General features: G+C 56.9%; 3 protein-coding genes across 3 annotated transcripts in view; 2 read left to right on the forward strand and 1 right to left on the reverse strand.

Moving 5' to 3' along the window:
- MICALL1 (MICAL like 1) overlaps nt 1–4041 on the forward strand; it is a 28063-nt gene extending 24022 nt beyond the window's left edge. The window contains exon 16 of the mRNA XM_075553549.1: nt 300–4041. Coding sequence (XP_075409664.1) covers nt 300–463 — 164 coding nt within the window. The 3' untranslated portion in view covers nt 464–4041. The remainder of the gene's footprint in view (nt 1–299) is intronic.
- On the reverse strand, nt 2096–9847 carry C6H22orf23 (chromosome 6 C22orf23 homolog). Its single transcript, XM_075553551.1, has 7 exons — nt 9580–9847; nt 9303–9414; nt 7504–7566; nt 3382–3567; nt 2815–2946; nt 2616–2716; nt 2096–2508 (listed from the first exon to the last, which is right to left on the reverse strand). The coding sequence occupies exons 2-7, from the start codon at nt 9403–9405 to the stop codon at nt 2437–2439; spliced, it is 657 nt and encodes a 218-aa protein (XP_075409666.1). The 5' UTR covers nt 9406–9414; nt 9580–9847; the 3' UTR covers nt 2096–2436.
- Nucleotides 9848–9887: 40 nt separating this feature from the next.
- On the forward strand, nt 9888–19231 carry POLR2F (RNA polymerase II, I and III subunit F). Its single transcript, XM_075553550.1, has 5 exons — nt 9888–10038; nt 13838–13907; nt 15809–15939; nt 18629–18700; nt 19094–19231. Exons 1-5 carry the CDS (start codon nt 10019–10021, stop codon nt 19182–19184), a joined length of 384 nt encoding a protein of 127 aa, XP_075409665.1. The 5' UTR covers nt 9888–10018; the 3' UTR covers nt 19185–19231.
- Nucleotides 19232–21184: the final 1953 nt, after the last annotated feature.

Consider the following 21184-nt stretch of genomic DNA (forward strand, 5'->3'; position numbering starts at 1 on the left):
GGGCCCTGAGTTTGACTACTAGAGGCAGACAGCACAGCCACTTAGGAACAAGGGGGTCTCAGCAGCCCCTTCCTGCCCCTGACCTGCCAAACAGGGTTGATGGTGACACCAACTTGGGCATGGGTGGGTGTCCCTGTTCCAGGGGACCTGGAGTATTTGTTCATAAAGTCAGAGGTGTTGCTGTGGCCGGGTCTCCGTCACCACAGAGCCCTGCGTCTGCGTCCCCAAAGGCTGTCCCTGAGTGCTGGGCTGGGTGGGTGGCCCTCTGGGCCCTGTGCAGGCTCCTGTCTCTCCTGCAGAGCTCCAGAAGGAGGCTGAGCCCGAGGGCAAGAGGAAGGGCAAGTTCAAGAACATGAAGGTGCTGAAGCTGCTGGGGAACAAGCGGGAGACCAGGAGCAAGTCCCCTGGGGACCCCCGCCCTCCAGGCACAGACCGGGCGGGCTCTACTGCTGGGCGCACGTGACGGAAAAGAAGACTCGCAGGGAAGGAGCCGCAGGTGATGCCTCTGCCTCCTCAGGGTGCTCCCTCTGAGCCCCCGAGGCTGCCCACCGTGGTCCTGAGGACTCTGGCTGCTGTGACTGACCCCAAGAGCAGGCTGGCTCTAGGGAGGGGCAGCACCAGTCACGGCCCGTGTCCTGCCCAGTCCCTGTTGAGAGGGACGGGCCTCCTCTTCCTCCTCCGCCCCAGGGTCTGCCTCCTGTAGGTCCTGCCCTGCTCGCCTAGGTGCCAGGTTCCCGTCGTCTCTCCCAGAGCAGGACAGTGGGTACCCAGCCCGAGCCTCCTCCGTCTCTACTCCCTGGACTCTGCTTGTGAAGCTGAGCTGGTGTTGAGGTTTCCATGCTGGGTCCTCACCCGCCAACGCGTCTGGCAGCCAGGGCTTGCCTTTTCTCCTCAGCCCCAGGAGACCTGTCTCGACCTCATGAAACTGCTGTGCCAGGACCCGGGGGCCACCAGGCCACAGGCCTCGGGAGGCAGGGTGCCAGTCCTGGCTTTTTAACCCCTGATAGCCTGGCCCCTAATTCCGGGCTTGCCTCCACCTCCCAAGGTCCGGGTAGTGGTCCCTGCCCTGCCATCTGGACCTGTCCTCCCCCCGCCGCCAGGGGCTGACCCGACAGCTGGGGACAGACTTGGCAGCAGCGCTGTTGTCATAAGCTATCTTGGGGCACCTGGAGGGCTTCCCTCACCCACAATAAACAGGTGTCGTCACCAGCCCCAGTCCCCTCCCCACCCTCTGCCGGCTTTCCTGTGGCCAGGTCGCCTGGTGCCCTGCCCGGGACCCTCCTGAGGCTTGGCTTCTCTGGTTGCTCAGGAAGGTCTAGGTCCAGCTGGGCAGGACCCCGTTCTTTGCAGGGAGGTCTGTCCACCCTAGTGGTGTCCTTCTAAACGTGCCTAGTGACCTGAGCCGGGCTCCTGACTCAGAGGCCTTCCTGGCTCAGGTGGCTCACAGATGGGAGCCGGTGGGTGTAACCTGATGGGTGGCTGCCCCACACCAGACTGAGGGAGAAGGGACAGAGGTGAACAGGGGTGTGTAGGCCCCAGCTATGGGGGGCAGCTGTTCTTATGCCAACAGTAACCACTGGGGGGTGGGGGGCAGTGTGGCCAGAGCTTCCTGTGCTTTGAAAGAAGCCAGGAACCAGCCATGTGTGGGTGCAGTTTGCTGTTGACGTGATACCAAGGGTAGGCTGATGCGCTGTCGCCAAGGGTGGGCCAGCTCAGTCCCTATCCTCAGGTTCCAGAGACACTCCCTGACCTGGCCCTCCCCACGTACTTGTTTGTGGCTGCAGGTAGGGCTCAGGGTGGACTGGGCAGGTTGGGTGGGGTGCCTGGGTCTCTCGCAGTGCTGGCTGGCTAAGCAGGTGACAGAATTCGGCTTCCTGTGGGCAGTGGGCTGAGAGAAAGCCAGGAGGTGGAATGTGGGTCCCCAGAAGGCCCGTGGTCAGGAAGCTTGGTGCGCCTGAGTTCTCAGGGGAATCTCCAGGCTCCTGGCTGATGGGTGCAACAGGTAGCTAGGAGCCTCTGTGTTTGAGAACTCTCGTCCCTGAACACACGCGCTTTGCCCCTCCGAGAACAAACCCCGGGAGGCAGGACGGCCGCTCAACAGGTTTTATTGGCTGCTTTGTCCCTGCGGCTCAGCGTTTGCCCGAGACCGTCAGAAATCCACGTTCTGCGTTTGTCCTCAGCCAGCACACGTGCGTCCCGGGCGGGGAGACACTGGCCTGGCTTACACTCTGGGAGGCTCAGGTGCACACAGCTCCTGTAGCTGACCCAGCGTCCCCGGGCCGGGTATGAGGCGTCTGCCAGCTTCTGGGCTGCTGGCCGTGCCCAGGGTCCTGAGGCGGGGGCAGTGGTCTGCTGCCATCTGACATGGCTGAAGACCAGTTTTGGGGGTGGACTTTGGTGAGGTCGAACGGCCCTGCTGCTGTCCCTGGAGACAGATCAGGTGCTGGCCAGGGCCTTCCCGAGCTCCTCGCTCCTCTGGTGGTCAATGCTTTCCATTTCCCGTCGTTTCTGCAAAGCCAGGCGCCGGGAGAGGGACTGCAGCAGCCACTACAGGCAGAGAGGGCGGCTGCCTGGGGGTGCTCCCCTGCCTAGGGTCCTGGTGGCCTCGTGTCTACCTGGGAGATCTCCGCCAGGATGATTCCCCGGTACTGCCTGCCCTGCCCCAGGGCCTCCATGGTGGCCAGGAACTCCTTCCGCTCCTCAATCTCCTTCACCACTGGACAGAGACCAAGGCCCATCAGTGCTCCAGGGAGGGGGGTCTCTGTGGCCCTCAGGGACTCCCCGCCGTCAGACCCCAGGCCCACAGTGGCTTACGCTCCTCAAACCTGTCCACCTCGGAGGCTGGCTCCACCTGGCGCCTGGCAGGGGCCTGCCTTCTGCGCTCCTCTGGCTCCTTTCCCGTGGCAAGGATGCTTTGCAGCCTTCGTTTCTCCTTCTCCCCATCTCCTGCAGGGCCCAGAGGTGGCTTCGGGACAGGCGAAGTGGCCCACGCCTCATCTGTGGGCCCACTAGGCAGGCTGGCCCAAGGATGCCTGGGTGGGGCTTCTGCCCTGGCTTATGGGGCCAGGCCCCCTCTTGGCTTGGGTGTAGAGCAGACTAAAAGCAGTTGGGGCTTTGGTGATAGCTGGCTGGAGGAGGGGGCTTGCGTAGGGGCCGACGGGGATAAGGGTGGGCTGGCTCTGTGATGGGTGGGTGTGCAGAGGAGCCCTGGACGAGGGGCTGTGAGACCAGGCAACTGAGCGGGTGGGTCTGGGAAAGGGGAAGGGGCTCGAGACCACCCAACGGGTCTTGCCTGACCCTGAACCCCTATAAGCTATGGCCTGGAGCTGACCCCAGAGATCCCAGGAGGGAGGTGGGAGGTCAGTGCCACCCCTCACTCACTGATGGCCTGAGGCTTGAACTGCTCCCGGGCATAGGCCCCGTTGGCTTGGCACACGTTGGCAGGCCGGAGGTGGGGCCGGACAGCCAGGATGGGAGGCAGGTAGATGATGGGGGTGGCCGGCTGCTTGGGTGGGGACACCCTGTGGCTGGACGTCGGGCTGCACTGCAGGGGCAGTGTGCTTCCTCCTGGGGGTCGGTGGGGGGCAGTGTCTGGTGCGAGACCCGCTTGGCTCTTCAGCTTTTCACTGTCCACCTCACGACGCCAGCCTCGGGCCGCACAGCACCGAGGAGGCTCTCTGAGGGGCAGGGGTGGAGGTCCGGACAAGTGCTTTCCAGTGCTCACACAGACAGACACGCCCAGAGAGCTCGGTGTGTGACTCTCGGCCTTTTTACAAACACTGGATCAGACGGTTCTAGTCAATAGTAGACTTTCTATTGAGACTTAATGAGAGACTTAATTTATCATGGATATCTTTCCAGATTGGCCCATTTATATATAACTTATTTTTTATAGCTGGCTATTAGTCCTTAGACTCCATCATTATTTATTCAACTAGACTCCTAGTTGTGGAAATTCAGGTGGTGTCCTGGGTTCTGTTTTTGTTTTGTTTTTTACTATAAATAATGCTGCAATAAACATCTGTACTCACCCAACTGTCACACCGGTGTTCTCATTTCAGGCTGGGTTCCTGACACCAGTGTGCTGCACCGGTGGGATGGGTGAGCACCATTTGGGTGTTAACACATGCCTGTCCCTCCCCCTGCTCGGCCCAGGCTGAAGCCCCTGCTACGCCTCCCCCAGGCCGTCCTGGCACTGCTTCTGCCTGCCTTTCCACCATCCGTTTAGCAGACACAGCGGAACTCACTGCCATCAAGTTGATTCCACTGAGCAGCAGCAGCAGCCCACTAGGACCGGGTCTCCCTGTGGGGGTGTCAGCGGTCACGAGCCCCTGGGAAGCCTATCCTTACCCTGGGGGTTTCCAGCTGCTGGCTGCCCCGATGTGGAACCACCGTGCCACCGGGCTCCACCGCAGATACAAGGGAGCTTCCAAAAAGTAGGAAAATGGACCAGCCCGTGAGCTTTCTGAAGCGCCTTACAGCTCTCCAGTGCTCGCTGTGTGCCAGGACTGCCCTCTCCTGGGCTGGGGAAAGATGGTCACAGGGCTCAGTGTGGATGCCACGTGTGTGTGTGTGTGTGTGTGTGTGTGTGTACAGGAGCCCTGCTGGTGTCGCCGTTGAGCACTGGGCTGCGAACTGAGAAGAGAGACCATAGTCCGAAACCTCCCAAAATCCCTCTGACAAGAAAGACCCAGGAAAACAAGGGAAGCAGGTGTGGAGGGCAATGTTGATGCCTCCTGAAGGCGGGCTGTTCCAGAGCCCAGCAGGCTGGCGGTACACTCGGAGCCGCAGCTTGAACCCAGCAGGAGAAAGACGAGGCAGGCTCGTTAGGACTGACAGACTCGGAAAGCCAGTGCAACAGTTCTGTGTCCTATAGGGTCGTGACGAGCCAGAACAGACTCAATGGGAGTGGCTAGAACACCCCTTCCCGATAAAATCCTCACTACAATAGGAAGAGAAGAAACCTGTCTCAACAGCGGGCGGTGTCAGGGCACAGGTGGAGAGGGACAAAGCACTCCCATCCTGACCTGGCAGACGACAGTGACGCTCTTGCTCGACGCTCACTCAGCACTGCACTGGAAGTCCCAGTTAGAGCAACAAGACAAGAACATGAGATAAGGACATGCAAATTGGGGAGGAAGAACGGAAACTCACCATTTGCACATGCTAGGATCCTACATGGAGAAAATCCAGATTCCACAAGAAAGCGACGCAAACAAATAGGTTTAAGCAAAGTACTAGGATTCAAGTTCAACACACAAAATCCATGTGACTCCTACACCAACAAAGAAAACTTTGAAAGGGAAATTGGAGAAACAATTTCCATTTACAGTAGCCGCCCTGAGACAAAATACGTAGGCGTGAATCTCATCAGGATGTAAAAGATCTACACGAGGAAAACTACAGGCAAACCGCTCCTACCAGAAATGAGGAAGACCTCCATAAACTGAACACATACGTGTTCACAGGTAGGAGGACTCAATGTGAACACGTCAGCACGGCGGTCATGCCGCTCCTGACCCAAACCCTACCAACGGCGTTTGATGAGCTGGGAAACTGATAACCCAGTCGATGTGGGCGGGAAAGAGGCAGAGCATTATTGAAGAACAATGTAGGGGGCTCGTACGCTTTGATATCAGGCTCCACCACACCACCATGGTAGGCAGAACAGCCTGGCTCTAGCACAAGGACAGGCGAGCATCCAGACCTCCATCTCCCCACTCGCCTGTCAGTTTGTGTGTTACTGTGAGGCTGGGACCCAGGTAACCAGGACTTCAAATGCTAGCAGGTTTCAGCGGAGCTTCCAGACTAAGAATAGACTAGGAACAAAGAGCAGGCAGTCTCCTTCTGAGGGACTGGCCACTGACAACCTTAGGGATAGCAGGGGAATACTGTCTGATATGGTTCTGGAAATGAGCCCCTCAGGTTGGAAAGGCCCTCAGAATAAGCCGGAGAGAGTCAAGTTTAATCATGTGGATGTTGTTCAGGAGCCATTGACTTGGCACCACAAGGACACACAGCATGACCCCCAGCAATGGTGCGGCCAAGACAGAGCTCCTGGGACCTTAGTTTGCTACTGGGTAGGACTCGCCACGAGAACAGCTGCAGATATCCAGTAATAATTGAAGCATGGGACGCAGGCAGTATGAATCTAGGGAAATTGGAAGTTATAAAAAATGAATGTATAAAGATCAGTATAATACTCTAGGCATTAGTGAGCTGAAATGGATGACACCCTATTTTTTTGGTTGATTGTTTCATTTATTTATTCAGTAAACATTTATTACACTCTCCTATAAGGTCCCATCTTAGGTGTTTTCCATAGTCAGCGTTAGGGAGCTAGTAGAGAAGGAATCGTCGTCTCTTTCAAAGTCACTTGCTAATATCATAACAACATGGGTATTTGAGTCCTTAGACCACCGTCCCAGAGACTGCTGCAACTGGGGGATTCAGAGAGATTTCCACTCCGACACTGAGTCACAGGGTTCACATATGCGATGGCACCAGGCACTAGGTGCCCGTGTTGCCTTCATCACCGGTGACAAGGAGATCTGACCCCTGACCTGGCCTGACAGACTCCCTGCCCAAGCTAGTACAGGGCAGGCACTGTTACCACTATGGGTCAGCATCCCGCTGCTGGTTGTAAGGTCAGCGACTCAAACCCATCGGCTACTCTGGGGGTCGAAGAGCAAGGATGCCTTTGATGTGCACCTAACCCAAGCTGTGCCCTTTTCTGTTCACGGCATATGGGGATGAGAGTTGGAAACGGAATAAAGAAGACGGAAGGAGAGTTGAAGCACTGAATTCCAGAGCAGGTGGTGGATCTCAAAAAGCATCATGGACTCAGAGCAACAGCACTCATCTGCCTCGGAGCATGTACAGTGGACGCTCCTGAGAAGCGAGGATGGCGAGACATCATCTCGTGCATTCTGACATGTCATCAGGGGCGTCTACTCCCTGGAAACGGATAACCTGCTTGGCAAGGTAGAAGGTCGGCCAAAGAGAGAGAGAAACTCCCGGAGAGGGATGCCAACCCTGGGCTCAAGCTTGACGATGGGAGGGCGGCGCCGCGGGCCCGGGCAGTGTTTCTCGTGTGTTGCACATCAGGTCCTTATAGGTTAGGACCCGCGCAACGGTACCTAACAGCAGGCAGCGAGGGCTGTTCTGCCTGCCTCATGGGGTCACTGTGAGTCTGAATCAACCTGACAGCCACGTGCTTGTGCTTGGTGCGTGCTGACACCACTCAGCTGGGCAGAAAGTCTTCATGGGCTGTGACTTCGTGAGCAGCTCGGCTAGAGCATCGTCATCGTGCCCAAACTGGCAAAGGCCTCATCGGGTCAGTCCCCTGGCAGCACAGACCACAGATACCATAAAGTGTGTTTCTTAGAGTGAGGGTCCCTGTATCTTTTTAAAAGGTCTCTCACTCCTTCATTTTGAGGAGCATCTACAGTGTGGCCCAGAAGCCCTTGGGCCAGGAAAAGCCCTGTGGTGCCCACCTCTTACTTTTCATGGTGTCCAGGATGTGACGCTGCTGGAAGCTGGTCAGTTTGGATTCCTTCATCATCTCTGTAAGAGAAGCCCCTATGTGAGGCCCAGTGGGCTGCAAGCAGGCACCATTATTCCACCTCATTTAAATGGAAATGGTTTCCCCACCACTCTGCATTCAAACACCCCAGGGGGGACCCCTCCAGGAGGAAGCCATACCACCATTACATTCTCAGTGTCTAACTTGTTTGGGCCCTTGTTGCTGTCCTCTTAACAGCCATGACAGTAAGCCCTGTGACTACCTGCCCCCCTCCCATTTTGTTAGCTGCTGTATCCCAGCACCTAGAACAGTATCCAAAGCACATTGTAACCAAAAAACAAGCCTGTTGCCATCAAGTTGCTCCTGATACAGAGTGACCCCATATTGGAGGACCAGAGCTATGCTGCAGGGGTGTTTCAGATCTGGGGCCTTTTGAGAGCGGATCACCAAGAAAGGGGGGGGGTCTCAGAGTCATGAGTCAATCCCTCACTGCCTTGGTCAGAAGGCCCTGGACCAATATTGTAAGCTCTTCTAAGGCCATACACCTGTCCCAATCATGGCCACCAATCTCACTTCGGGAGTCCCACTGGTAACTTTGATCTGATGCCAACCATGCTTTGGTGGGCATTCTTCACTGGCTTTCCATGGCTTTTTAAAACCTGTGTCCCCATTGTGACCTTGGGCTCGTGGTCTCCCTCATCGGGATGATACGGCTCTGTTGGTCCTTGTCCTGTTTAAGTCTTAACCAATGTTCTCTTTAAAATAACAGAAAGAAAGAAAGGTCAAAAGCAACCAAAAAAAAGAAGAAGAAAGATCAGCTCTTTCTTCTCAGGCACCTCCAGGTGGGTTTGAACTGCCAACCTCTCTATTAGTCAAGTACTTGACTGTTGTTGCCACCCAGGGTTTCCGAAAGCACATAGTAGATGCTTTAAAACATAAAAAAGAAACACTTTTTGAGGGAACGAATGAGCAAGCATTCATGAAGCACGAGCTGGGGCTGCTGTGGCCAGCCCACACAGGCACAGCCCCCACGGAGCCCGGCATCTCGAGGGAGAGAGTGGTGAGAATGCAGTGAGCCTGATGAAGAGGGAGCTGTTCGGTACCTTGGGGGCAGTCACAGTGGCTCTGCATTGGTGGCGGCAGCGGTGTTCCCTGGGGGAGTTGGAAGGGTGATTTAAAGGACACCCAGGAATTAGGGACTCTAGTTACTCCTAGCTCCTTGACTTTCAGCACAGCACACTGTTGGACAGACACCTGTGAAAGGGACAACCCTATTGCTAAGCCCACGGATGTTACTCGGGGATGAGGTGCGCCTGACCCATGCCTGGGTACTCTCAAATGCCTCATGTGCATGTGAAAATTGGACATCGGCTAGGGAAGGATGAAGAACAATCAATGCATCTGCAGGACGCGCTGGCGAAGACGATGGAAAGTACTGTGGGCTGTCTGGAAGAGCAAACATCTCGGGGCAAGGACGGCCAGAGCGCCCCGTAGAGGCAAGGATGGCGAGACCGCATCTCGCGGACTTTGGACTCGCCAGGAGAGACTAGCCATGGAGAAGGACATCGACCATGGAAAAGGAGGAAGGCCCTCGGTGAGCCTCAGACAATGGGGTCACTGTGAGGACGGCACAGGACCTGGCAGTGTTTCCTCTGTTGTGCTTAGAGTCGCCATGCGTGGGAACGGATGGACGCAGCTAACACGGACACCCCTGCTAAAGCACAGGCACTGGCCTGCAGAGGGCAACCGCTACCACCGTGTCCTTGCGTACACTGACCTCGCAGCAGCTCGCAGGTCTCTGCGGTGTAAGTGGTCTGCGGGGGGTCGCGCCCGAACTCCGTTTTTTGGGTCACGGCCCCCAACCTCTTCTGGGAAGCCATGGGAGGGCCCTGCGGAGGGAAAGAAACAATAAAACAGCCCGTCTCCCAGCCCCAATCTTTGGCCCCTCAGGCCTAATCCCACCGGTGAGCGAGGGTCGGGGCTCGGGGCCGCAGGAGACAGTGTGTGGCAGTGCCCGAGCTCCCGACGCTGACGCCCAGGCTGACGGTACACACTCGGTATCTGCGGGAGGGAAGTCTCGTCCGGTCAGGAGAACCGGGGCGTTAACATCGCTGGGGTCACGACAGTCCCCACGGGGTCACGTGGCGCAGCAGAAGCCTCATCCCAAAGATAAGACCCCCCGGGTGCCCGTTCCCCGCTCTGCGGAGGCTGAAACCACGACTTTATAGCAGCCCCACGCGCTGACGCCCGAGAAACAGTCCCGATCTCTGGGACTAAAGCGGGCAGCCGGGCGGCTGCTCCGGTTACCATGGGAACACGAACTCGGCGCACGCGCACACTCGCATTTCCGGTCCGTTCCCCCGGAAGTGGTTTTCCGCTGGGTCACGGCGCAGGCGCAGTATCCGCGTGGCGCCGCGCGAGCCGGAGGCGCGCGGTTTGGGAGAGTCCGCGCACTTCGGGGGTGCGGAGCCGGGGCCCCGCTGCGCGGGCGTGATGTCCGACAACGAGGACAAGTGAGTGCAAAGCGAGTGGCTTCTGCGGTGGCGTCCAGGGGAGGCGGAAGCCCGGGTCGGCGGAGGCTGAGGATCCAGGCGTCCGGGGGCCAGGTCCGAGGGGGCTGGGAGCCGGAGGGCCTGGAACCTGGAGCTCAAACCGGGGCTGCGCACCGGGAGGTCCAGACCCGAGGGTCCGTTTTCTGTGAGAAGGTGTCCTGGGGATTGCCACTGGGTCGGGCGACAGGCCCTATAACGTGGGGGTCGGAGGAGGCGGTAGTGGAAGCGTGAAACCAAAGCCCGCTGCCGCCGAGTCGATTCCGACGCACAGCGACCTCGGAGGACCGAGTAGAACTGCCTTAGGGGGTTTCTGGGGAGGGCGGTCTTTTACGGGAGCAGACAGCCTCGTGGTTCCCCCTCGGAGCGTCTGACAGGCTTAAAACACCGACCTTCTGGCCGACGCTTAACCCACCGCGCCACCCAGCAGGGAATAATCCAGAGGCGGGGAGCTCCGGTCAGATTTCTCAGGTGGTGAGACCTGGTGGGGTGGTAGTGTCGTGGTTCCCTGTTGGGCTGCGATCCATGACGTCGGCAGTTCGAAACCACCAGCTGCTCCGCGGGAGAAAGACGAGGCTTTGTCCCTGGATAGAGTTACAGCTCTCGGAAACCCGCGGGGGCAGTTCTCTCCTGCCCTATAGGGCCACCATGGGTCGCATCGCTCGATGGCAGTGATTTTGGGTGGGTTTTGAGGGCCTAGAAGGGCTGGCCGCGTTATGCAAGTGGAGTAAAGGGTCGCATCCGCAGGAACCGAAAGCAAACCGCTTTGCCAGCCTGGAGTGAGGGAGGGGGTGGTGTCAGCGAGGGAGTTGAGGCCAGATGATGGAGGGAAGCTCAGAAAAGACTTTGTTTTTTTTATGTGTTGGGTGGAAAGGGGAGCAGGATGGAGTTGCTTTAAGAAGCAAAACCATAGCATTAAGAGCTGCCTTGAAGATGCTACGTCCATCTGTCTGTCTGGCATAACTTGTTTGTCCCTAAAGACTCCAACTCCATTTCGGTTTTACTTTGTGATGAGTGGATTCAGAGGGTTGGACTGGGGGGAAAGACCCTTGAGAATGTTGTTGCAAAGCTTGGGAACTAAGGAAGGGCAGAGACCGGAACTTAGAGGGTGACCCTGGGACAGCGGAATGGCAGGGATTTTCGGGGATCAGATTGGTGGGGCTTATGAGTATGAAGTGGGGGTGAGGGAGCTGGGGGGGGTGTTTCTCTCTGTTCAGCTGGGTGAGTGGTCCTTCCAACCCTGAAGAGAACTTGCAAGAAAGAGCAGGTGGTTCTTGTGTTCTGGGGGGTGTGGGGGAATGACCCCGAGGTCAAGAATGGCGACTCACAGGGCAGATGTGAGAGGCAAGGCCATGGGCTTACTCTCCACATGTTGTGTTACATTTGACTGAATGCACTTAGCAGTTAAATGGATGTCTCTGTGCTGTGCTGGGTCCACACCGTTGACTGGATTGGGGCATAAAACTAAATTGTGTCGTAGGTGGTGAGTCAGTTCCCACCCATAGCCACCCTGTGCATCACAAAGAAACACTGCACGGGCCTGCCCCATCCTCACAATTATTCCTGCCCATGCTGGTAAGAATAGAGAATGAGGCAGGCCTGCAGGATGCAGTCCTAAATAGCAAGGTGTCTGAGAGAGGGTTTCATGGAGATGATGCTCCTTGACTCAAGTTGGAGGAGGTGAAGGTGTGAGCCGTTGGACAGAGGGGACAGTGAGAGCAAAGGCTTGAGAGCACATGCCTGGTGTGTTTGCAGAGCAGTCAGGAGGCCAACAGTGTGACTCCCGTAGGGGATGTCCAGGGAGTGAGAGGATGCCCAGTGAATGGAAGCCAGTAGGTCACTGTCAGGACTTGGGCTTTAACTCTGAGGGACACCAGGTACCATCTAAGAGTTGTGAGCAGAAGAGTGATATGGTTTTTGGTTCCTCAGGGCCCCTCTGGATAACCTTGAGGAGAATGGGTATTCAGTGTGCTCCGTCGGAGCGTGAATCAAGAGACAGTTGTGTGAACAGAACAAAGGAATACTGCATGGCTTAAAATCAGGAAAGGTGTGCGTCAGGGCTGTAGTCCATGAATGTCTGCCTCAAAAGACGTATTGCATTAGGTAAATCTGCCCCGCAAGACTTCTTTAGAGTATTGAGGTCTGAGGACGAAGGTGCACTGACTCAAGCCATGGTATTCCCCATTGGATCATATGCAATGTGAGAGTTGGACATTGAATAAAGAAGACCATAGAAGACTCGATGCATTTAAAATAGCAGTTCAGGGACTGCTAAAAGGCCAAACCTGTCTTGGAAGAGTGCTCCTTAGGGGCAAGGATGGTGAGAATTTGTCTTACCTACTTTGGACATATTGTCAGAAAAGACTTGTTCAAGGAGAAGGACGCCATGTTTGGTAAAGTGGAGGGGCACTGAAAAAGAGGCAGGCCCGTGATAAGATGGAGTGTCTCGGTGGCTGCATCAGCGGGCTCGGCGTGGGAGCAATGGGGAGGACGGCGCAGGGCCGCCGCAGTGTTTCCTTCTGTTGTGCATAGGGTCGCTGTGGGTCGGAGCAGACTCATGGCACCTAACAACAGGGGTCCCACTGGCTACTGTGTTGATAGTTAGACTGTGGAGAAACAAAGATACAGGCAGTGAGGTGAGCTGGGAAGTCCTGGTCATCGAGAAGTAGAAGCCTACACTGGAGTAATGGTACACATGGTGAGGAGTGGTGGAATTCTGGATACATTTTGATGGTAAAGCCAAGAAATTTTTGAAATCTTTTTTTTTCTTCATTTTATTAGAGGCTCATACAACTCTTATCACAATCCATACCTACATCAATTGTGTAAAGCACATTTGTACATTCATTGCCCTCGTCATTCTCAAAACATTTGCTCTCTACTTAAGCCCCTGGCATCAGCTCTTCATTTTTCCCCTCCTTCCCCGCTCCCCCTCTCTCATGGACACTTGATAATTTATTATTATTTTGTCATATCTTGCACTGTCCGATGTCTCCCTTCACCCACTTTAATGTTGTCCATCCCCTAGACAGGAGGTTATATGTAGATCTTTGTAATTGGTTCCCCCTTTCCACCCCATCCTCCCTCCAGAAATGTTATTTTTTAAGCCAAGGGATTTTCATCATGGATCGGATATGTGGGGTGAGAAAAGAGGACTATTCTGAAGATAAAGATGTATATAATGCAAAGCCTAAGTGTGTCATTTAAAGCTAAGAACCAGGTTGAGATGACCCAGAGAGGAAGTGTCAGGAGCGATGGGGAGGCGACCACCGACCGACTGCTCCCAGGAAGAGGAGAAAGCAGTAATGGAGCTTAGGAAGGCGCAGGGAGGGTGTGGAGGTGGGGGGCGCTGAGAGAGTGAGGTGTTTCTGAGGGTGTGGTCTTGTGGGCCATCTGGCAGATCAGGTTAAGGGGGGTGTGTGTGTGGCTATTGGATTTAGCACGTGGAACTCAGTTCTGACTTGAAAAGATTGGTGCTGGTAGAGCTGGGTGGGGAGCAGGGAAGGTCTTACTGGAAGGAGGTTACAGTGGGATGGGAAGAGAGGAGCTGGAGGATGGACAGCTCTTGAGTATTTCTCCTGAGGGCACATGGACCCAGGACTGGGGGAGAGAAAGGGGTAGTAGCACCATCAGGGCTGACGGGGGAGGCTGGAGGAAAGGGGTTGTACTGAAGTGCCATCCCTTCGCTAAGAAGCTGCTGATCGGTGCCTCGCACTGCGTGGTGAGCGATGCTCTGACTGGCCTTCTCCCTCCTCTTGCACAGTTTTGATGGGGACGACTTTGATGACGTGGAGGAGGACGAAGGGCTCGATGACTTGGAGAATGCCGAGGAGGTCAGTACCAGCTGAACCTGAGCTCAAGCCGCAGGCCTCACAGGCCAGGAGACTTTAGCCGCCTCTCTGTGCTCGGGACCCAGGCCACAAGCAGCCCTAGTTAGGTGGGGCTGCATGCTGGTGGCGGGGGACAGGCCCTGAGGTCTGCCCAGCTGGTCCTTGACTTTTGGGTAAGACACCACCGCAGTCCTCCTTCAGCAGACACGCCCCAGCTCTTTGTCCAGCTACCACTCTGTGAGGCCTTCCGCGACCATCCAACCTGACATTGCTGCATTCTCCCCTCCTCCCTCCTGCCCACCCCGGCGCTCCCTTCTGCCTCCTTTGTTTGTTGTTGTTAAGAGTTTTTATTTAATAAGTTATTTTATTGGGGGCTCTGACATATATTGTAGCAAGCCATACATCCGTTCTCTCATGCAGACATGTACAGTTATTGCCATCAACAGTTTCTAAACAGTATCTTCTTTAGCCCTTTGATATCAGCTCTTTCCCTCCCTCCTCCCCATGCCATGCCCACGAACCCTTAATATATGATTATCATTTATACATATCGTATACCGCCCATTGTATCCCTTCACCTACTATCCTGGTAGTCTTCCCCTGAGAGGGGCTATTCTGCAGTCATTGCTATCCATTTCCTCTTCTTCCCTCTTCCCTTCCCCTGTCTTCCTGGAATCGTTGCTCTCATTACTATTTCTGAGGGGGTCCTCTGTTTTTATACTCTGTATTTTATTTAGTGCTTATCTTGTTTTTATGTAAGTGCTACAGCGGGAAGAATTTTTATGTTCATATTCACTGCTCTATCCCAAGCATTCAGAACTGACAGCAGAGGGCTTCCCAAAAGTTTGTGGCAGAATGGCATTTAAAGATCATAGACTTTTCCCTTCGCGTTTTGTTCTTAAACTCTCACTGTGATTCCGACGGAGGTTTACAAAGCAGGTCATGTGTTTTAGTCAGCGTTCAGACATACTGTTTCCTTGTGTTCGTTCTCCACAGTCCCTTCACTGTAACAGCTCTTCTCCCACTTCCGCCAGGGGTCCCCGTTGCCCTCCCTCCTCCCTTCATAGCCATTCTGAACTGCGTCCTTGGCTCAGCACTGCCCTTTGCTCTCAGGCAGTGGGGTGTGCTAAGGTGTGCATACCGCCTTAGTTTTATCGGGCTCCTTGTGGACCTAACTGGCTGAACACTGAGCCCCGGGGGTGAGTTTGCTTCCAGACCTGAGGAGTGACTAAGGGTCCTAGTCCCCGGGTTCCCCCTAGTCTCTAGCCGACCAGTTAGGCTAGTCTTTTAGGAGTTTTAGTCTGGTTCTACATGTCCCTCCTACTCTGTCTGGGACTTTCTGACAGGACTCCTTCCAGAGCGGTTGGGAATGGTAGCCGGGCACCAACTCCTTCTGGTCTCCGGGTTGTGCAGGCTGGTGTTCCTGTGGTCCATTAGACCCCTGGATCCCTTATTTCCACGTGTCTTGCTCCGGATGAGGAGAGACTAAGAGTTGTACCATAGATGGCTGCTCGGAAGGTCCCAGTCCCTACCCACCTGGCAGTGTGGAGGTCCTGGCCTCTACTAGGCACCTGTGGGCGTGCTGGCTGTGTTCATTAGCTTCCTCACTCAGCCCCTCGATGTGTGCACCCTGAGAGCTTGCCGCTTTCAATGCCTTTTAAAAATCCCAAACACTGGGTCTGCATGCCTTGGGGAGAAGTCCCTGTGCTTCCAGTTTATTCTGACTGGGAGCCGCCCAGCAGGACAGAGGAGGACGTCCCCGCCCGCAGGGCTTCCAAGGCTGTCGGCTCTCTCTCCGGAAGCTAACGGCCACAGCTTTCTCCTGCGAAGCGGCTGGGGGGTTTGAGCAGCGGTCAGGTTCGCCCAGTGCTCCCCGGTGACTGCCTCTTTCTGTCGGTGTGCAGGAGGGCCAGGAGAACCTTGAGGTCCTTCCTTCTGGGGAGCGACCGCAGGCCAACCAGAAGCGGATCACCACACCCTACATGACCAAGTACGAGCGTGCCCGAGTGCTGGGCACCCGGGCGCTCCAGATCGCGTGAGTGTTGGCTCCTCTCCTCGCCCCTTGTGCAAGCCCCCCGGCCGGCCACACCCCTGTCCTCAAACTGGAAACCTGGAAGGCACTGCCCCTGGGTGGTGAGATTGGAGCAGCACTTCCACTTCAGGCCCTTCGGCCTGCACCATGCAGTGTGCCAGCCCTAGCCAGCTGTGCTGCTGACGTCTCAGTGAGTAAAATTGAATTCGCTGAGTGAGTCGCCCTGGCCTCATGCCAAGTGCTCAGTAGCCATGCGTAGGAGTGGCTGCTTTAACGACAGTGCAGATACAGGACACTGCCTAGAAGAGCGCTCTGTGGGCAGGACGGTTAGTTGTCACATTCAGACTGCATGGTGACTATATACAAGTTCACAGTCACGCCGCATGTTGAGCAAGACTCTGTTGGCCCCTGTTGGGGATATGAAGTTGATTAAAGACTTAGTCTGCTCCCTGCTCCAGCAGTTATAAAAGGCACAGCCCCCTCCCCCCAAAAAAGCCCCAAACCCCCTGCTTCAAGTCGACTGTGACTCATAGACACTAGATAGAGTATCCAAGACGATCCATCCATCTGATGGAGCAGACAGCCTCATCTTTCCCCTGGGGAGGAGCTGGTGGGCTCAAACCTCTGACGTTGCGGTTAGCCCAGAGCCCAGTCCACAGCGCAATCAGGACTCCTTATAGACGAGGCCGAAGCCCATTAATTCCTGGGCATCTGGGGAAGCCTGCAGGAATCAGAACTTGGTGGGACAGTGTGGGTGGGGGGATGGGGAGTGTTAGAGGAACTTCCAGGTGCTGGAAATGGAAGCAAAGGTCCAGAGGGAGGCAGGAGTGGTGGGCAGCCAGGAACGACATTATACGAGCCTGGTGTGACAAGCTGGGGTGAGGGGGGGCAGTCAGCAGAGCAGTTTTTTGAGGTGGATATTCAAGTGCCTATCAGTGAAAGGTGCTGCTTTTCTTTGTGTGTGTGTGGAGGGGGGGTTTGTGTGGCTGCCACCCTGCCATTCCCCCTGTAGTTAGGGCTGTATGAGCCCGGAGTGAGGGGCTGTGGGCACAGGGGCAGTGGGAGCTGAATGCTACTTATCCTATCAGCTCCTGTTGTTGAAGTCCAGGTGCTTAGTAGTTCCCCGGCTAGTTTTTTCAGGCAGGTTGAGTCTGGGTTCCTAAGCACCCCCTGCTGGCTGCCGTGGCTATCACAGCCCGCTGGTAATTGGATGGCCCTGGTGAGTGACTTAAGGCACTGCCTAGTGCTTGGAGATGATTACAGATCTGCTCCCCAGCCCCCAGGGATTTTACAGTGTGATATGGGGACCAGCAGATGGCGTGCACACAGTAGGTGCTGCGGGAACAGCCCTGCTCTGGGTGGGGGGCTACAAGGCCAGCTAGGTGGCTGTGCTCAGTGTGTTGGGGAGCACACGGCTTCAGGGCTCCTTTGAGGGGCATTTTAAAGGAGGGGGAAAGCCTACTGCCGGTGAGTGGATTCCAAGTCATAGCGCCCTTATAGAGGGGAAGTTAAAGACGGGTTTTTGCCTTGGGGAAGCCGTTGGGGCGTGGGAATGCCAGGACGCACGCTGTTTAATACTGTGGTAGGTAAGCACGTCGCTCAGGGTACGCCTGAGAGGCCACAGAAGCACTGGAGTGTGCCCCCGTGGTTTCTGAAGCCCGTGGTGCAGGCCCCTGTGGTGGGTTCCCGCAGTGTGCCACGTGGTGAGCTATAGAGACAGTGTGTATGGGACTGGAGCCAAGAGGAACCGTGTGTGTCCCGGAGCTGAGCCCGGGACCTTGTCCCAGGCTTGGCGAGGCATAGCTGTGAGGGGAGGCGCCAAGGGGACCTGCATGGCATGCCTAGGGAGCCATCTAGTGGTGAGTGGCAGCAACACAGGGTAAAGGTAAAGGGAGCAGGCTAGGTTCTGGCCTGAGGCTTGTGGAGTCGGGGAAGGGTTGTGAGCAGCTGAGCCACATGTGTGGTGTGGAGGCTGAGACTGTGAGACTAGCGAGGGGCTTGTTGCCACGGGCCAGGAGGGGCTGGGCTCCTGGGCACCAGGCCTCTGTGTATGCTCTTCCAGTCTGGGGCGCTCTGCCTTAGCTTCTGCGCTAGGCTGGGGAAGGCCCTTGGCAGGGGAGCTGACATGGACGTCATGTGGCATCACGAAGGTAGCTGACCCTCACTTTTCCGACACCGCTCTTCTCTGATGGGTGGGGTGTTTGAGCGCGGTGGTTAGGAGCAGGTGAGACTTCGCCATCCCTGGCTGCGCCCTGCACTGCGCCCTGCACAGCACTTGCTTGCCGCTCCTTGTTTCAGCGCCACGCGGGCAGGTGACAGGATGAGCCAGTTTCACAGCAGAGATTAGAGGAGATGGATTCTGGTTAAGTTGATCTGGGAGAAGGCGAGGCTTCCTGCTCCTGTGAGGAGTTTCCTTCTCTGAAGCCCATAGGGGTAATTCAGGTCTACCCACCCTAGGGGCTAGAATTGACCCCGTGGCGGTGAGTTAGTGGACTTGACATTGGGAGTTGGTCTCTGTGTGCATCCCCACCTTGGGCCCTTGCTGTGGCTGGCCTGTGGCAGTGACTCCCTCCCTAGAAATGATCTTTCCAAGCAAAGGCTGGGACACCGCATTTGTGAAGTGATTCTCCGCCTCCCGCTGGGCCCTCTTCTGGTGCCTGCAGCCTCCCACCACCTGCCTCTATGCCCACAGGATGTGTGCCCCCGTGATGGTGGAGCTGGAGGGGGAGACAGACCCCTTGCTCATTGCCATGAAGGAGCTCAAGTAAGTGCGCCAGCTTGGCGGTCTCCTCTGTGTCCACCGTCCTGGCTGGGGAGGTGGTTGCTGGTTCCCTGGGGATTGGGCTGTGGGGCATTTGAGGTGGCAGCAGACAGAGGGGCTGCACACGTACAGAGATGGGTCTCCCTGGCTGTCAGGATGCACCTGCTGCTGGCTGACCCACATCTCTGCTTCCCCCTGCCCCAGACAACCTGGCCTTCCTGTCCCCCTGTCACCCCCGCCCCCATGCTCGGCTGCAGGGCGCCCCTTTGTACTATAGCTCCTTTCTGAGAAGGGAGTCCCATCTGTCTCACATGGAGCCTCCCAAGATGCCTGCTGCCCAGAGTCTGCTGCAGAGCTGGGGTCCCCAGCACTCCCCTCCTGTGCCTTCTCCCACAGGGCCCGGAAGATCCCCATCATCATCCGCCGCTACCTGCCCGACGGCAGCTACGAGGACTGGGGCGTGGACGAGCTCATCATCTCTGACTGAGTCGGGGCTGGGTTCTGACTGTAATAAAGTGCCAGCTCTGCACCAGCCGCCTCCGCCCTTGGTGACCTTCCCTTCCTCCGCCTGCTGCCACCCAGCACACACGTAGCCCAGCAGCCCAGGGGCTGCTGCTTTCCTACTCAGACCTCGTTGGTCCCCCATCTCCCCGCTTCGCCAGAGCAAGGCTACTACAGGGGGACACCTCAGCTGCTTGCCCACAGACAGACCCGCCTTTGTGCCCAGGGAGCTGGTTGCCTGGGAGACCCCGGTTTCCTCTGCTGCAGGGCCGGGGGTGGGGGTGGGGGTGCTTCTTCTCAGGAGTATCACCGAGCAGGTCTCATCAAGCTGCCCATTGTTTCCTGAGGACCTGCCATGGCCTTATCGGGGCTCGGCTCCCCTTTCAGGAGCAGGAAGCTTGGGACGAGGCCTCCTCCCGCCTCCCCAGGCACCTGCCTGCCCTGCCCCCACTGTCCCACCCCTCCCTGCTCAGCCACACCCTTGCCCAGCCCGTCCCTGTCCTCCAGCCCTCCCTGGGCTGGGTGTCAGGGTGGCAGTGGGTCACGGCTAACATCAGGTCAGCTGGAGCTCCCTACCCTGAGTAACCCCGCTCAGGGGCTTGCGCTACATTCCAGTTTTCACATCCCGAGGAAGACCAGCCACAGCACCCCCCTCCTCCACTCCCCTCTCCCTTGTGCAGGGGGACAAGGACCAGGGACAGAGCTTGAAGGAAGCATTGGTCCTGACCTGCCCAGGTGGCTGGCCTCCTGCCCCACCACCTGGCTCTTGCTTAGCCTCTGCCTGAGGCTGGGCCCCCAGGGTAGGGCAGGGCTGAGGAGCAGCCATGGGTAGGGGAGCAGTGGGTGCTCTGGGCTGGAGAAGGGTTAACACGGGGAGCAGTGGCCGTGCACCCCTTCCGCCCTCCGAGCTTGTGGAATCCTTTAATCAAGTTGGGTGCTGAAATTTCAGCCCTGAAACGCCGCCTTTGTGCCGGCATCCCGGCGGCCGCCCCGGAGCGCGGGGGTCATTCCCTCGGCCCCATTTCTCTAAATGGCCCCTTTGTTCCCACTGGGCTGCTCACTATCAGATGTGATTAAAGGGAGATGGGGCGGGGAGGGGAGGGGGCTGGAGAGGGAATGGGTTAACCCTTGGGTCTGGGTGTAGGGCAGATGAGAGGGGTGTCTTCTTGTCACCCATCCTCCATAGTCTGCTCATTGGGGGTCTTCCCCCGTGTGGCCAGGCAGTGCCTTTGACTTCTCCCAGGAGCAAGCACCTGCCGCTGCTGTTGCAGAACCTGGGGGGGAGGGGGCATCTCCTCGGTCCTCTCCAGACACACCTGGCCCTTTCTCACCTTACAGGTGATGGCACTGTGGCCACTGCGGTCCCAAACATGGGACCTCTGGTCTCCGTGATGAGTACAGTCCTGGTCTCGGACCCCACCATCCCAAGCCCCGAGTCAAGTCTCAGGCTGTGGGGTCCTGGCAGGCAGTGTCCTCTCAGTGTACCCAAACCAGCCCCAGCCCCACTGAGAATAGGCCAGCCTGGAGGTGAGCAGGCGCCCTACCCCCTTGGGCAGAGGCTGCGGAAAGCATGCGCTGTCACGTCGGCTCGGAGGGCCTCTTCAAGCTCCTGGACTCACTGCTGCGCTGGCATACAGGTGGAGAGGACTGCTGGGGGCCAGCCAAGGTGTCACCAAGTGTTCCGACTTGGCTTGGGTCTACTGGCCAGGATAGTCGGGGAGACTGGTTCTTAGCACGGCTGGGATGAGCAGTTGCCCCTCGGGGGGGAGGGCAGGCTGGATTGGGAGCAAGCGTCCCGGTTGCTGGTGCTGGTGCTGGAGAGGTGGCTAGTGGCACGTGCAGTCTTCACACCCGTCTTGCATGCGCTCATTCCTGTTCACAGCCCACAGTGAGTTAGATCCAGGGTGCCACAAGGTTTAGTATGGGGGGGACATGGGTCCGCATCTTGCCACAGACGACGCCTTCATCTAGTTGAGGGGCTGGAGC

Source organism: Tenrec ecaudatus, chromosome 6 (genome assembly GCF_050624435.1).
Source record: "Tenrec ecaudatus isolate mTenEca1 chromosome 6, mTenEca1.hap1, whole genome shotgun sequence".
In the NCBI taxonomy this organism is placed as follows: Eukaryota; Metazoa; Chordata; class Mammalia; order Afrosoricida; family Tenrecidae; genus Tenrec; species Tenrec ecaudatus.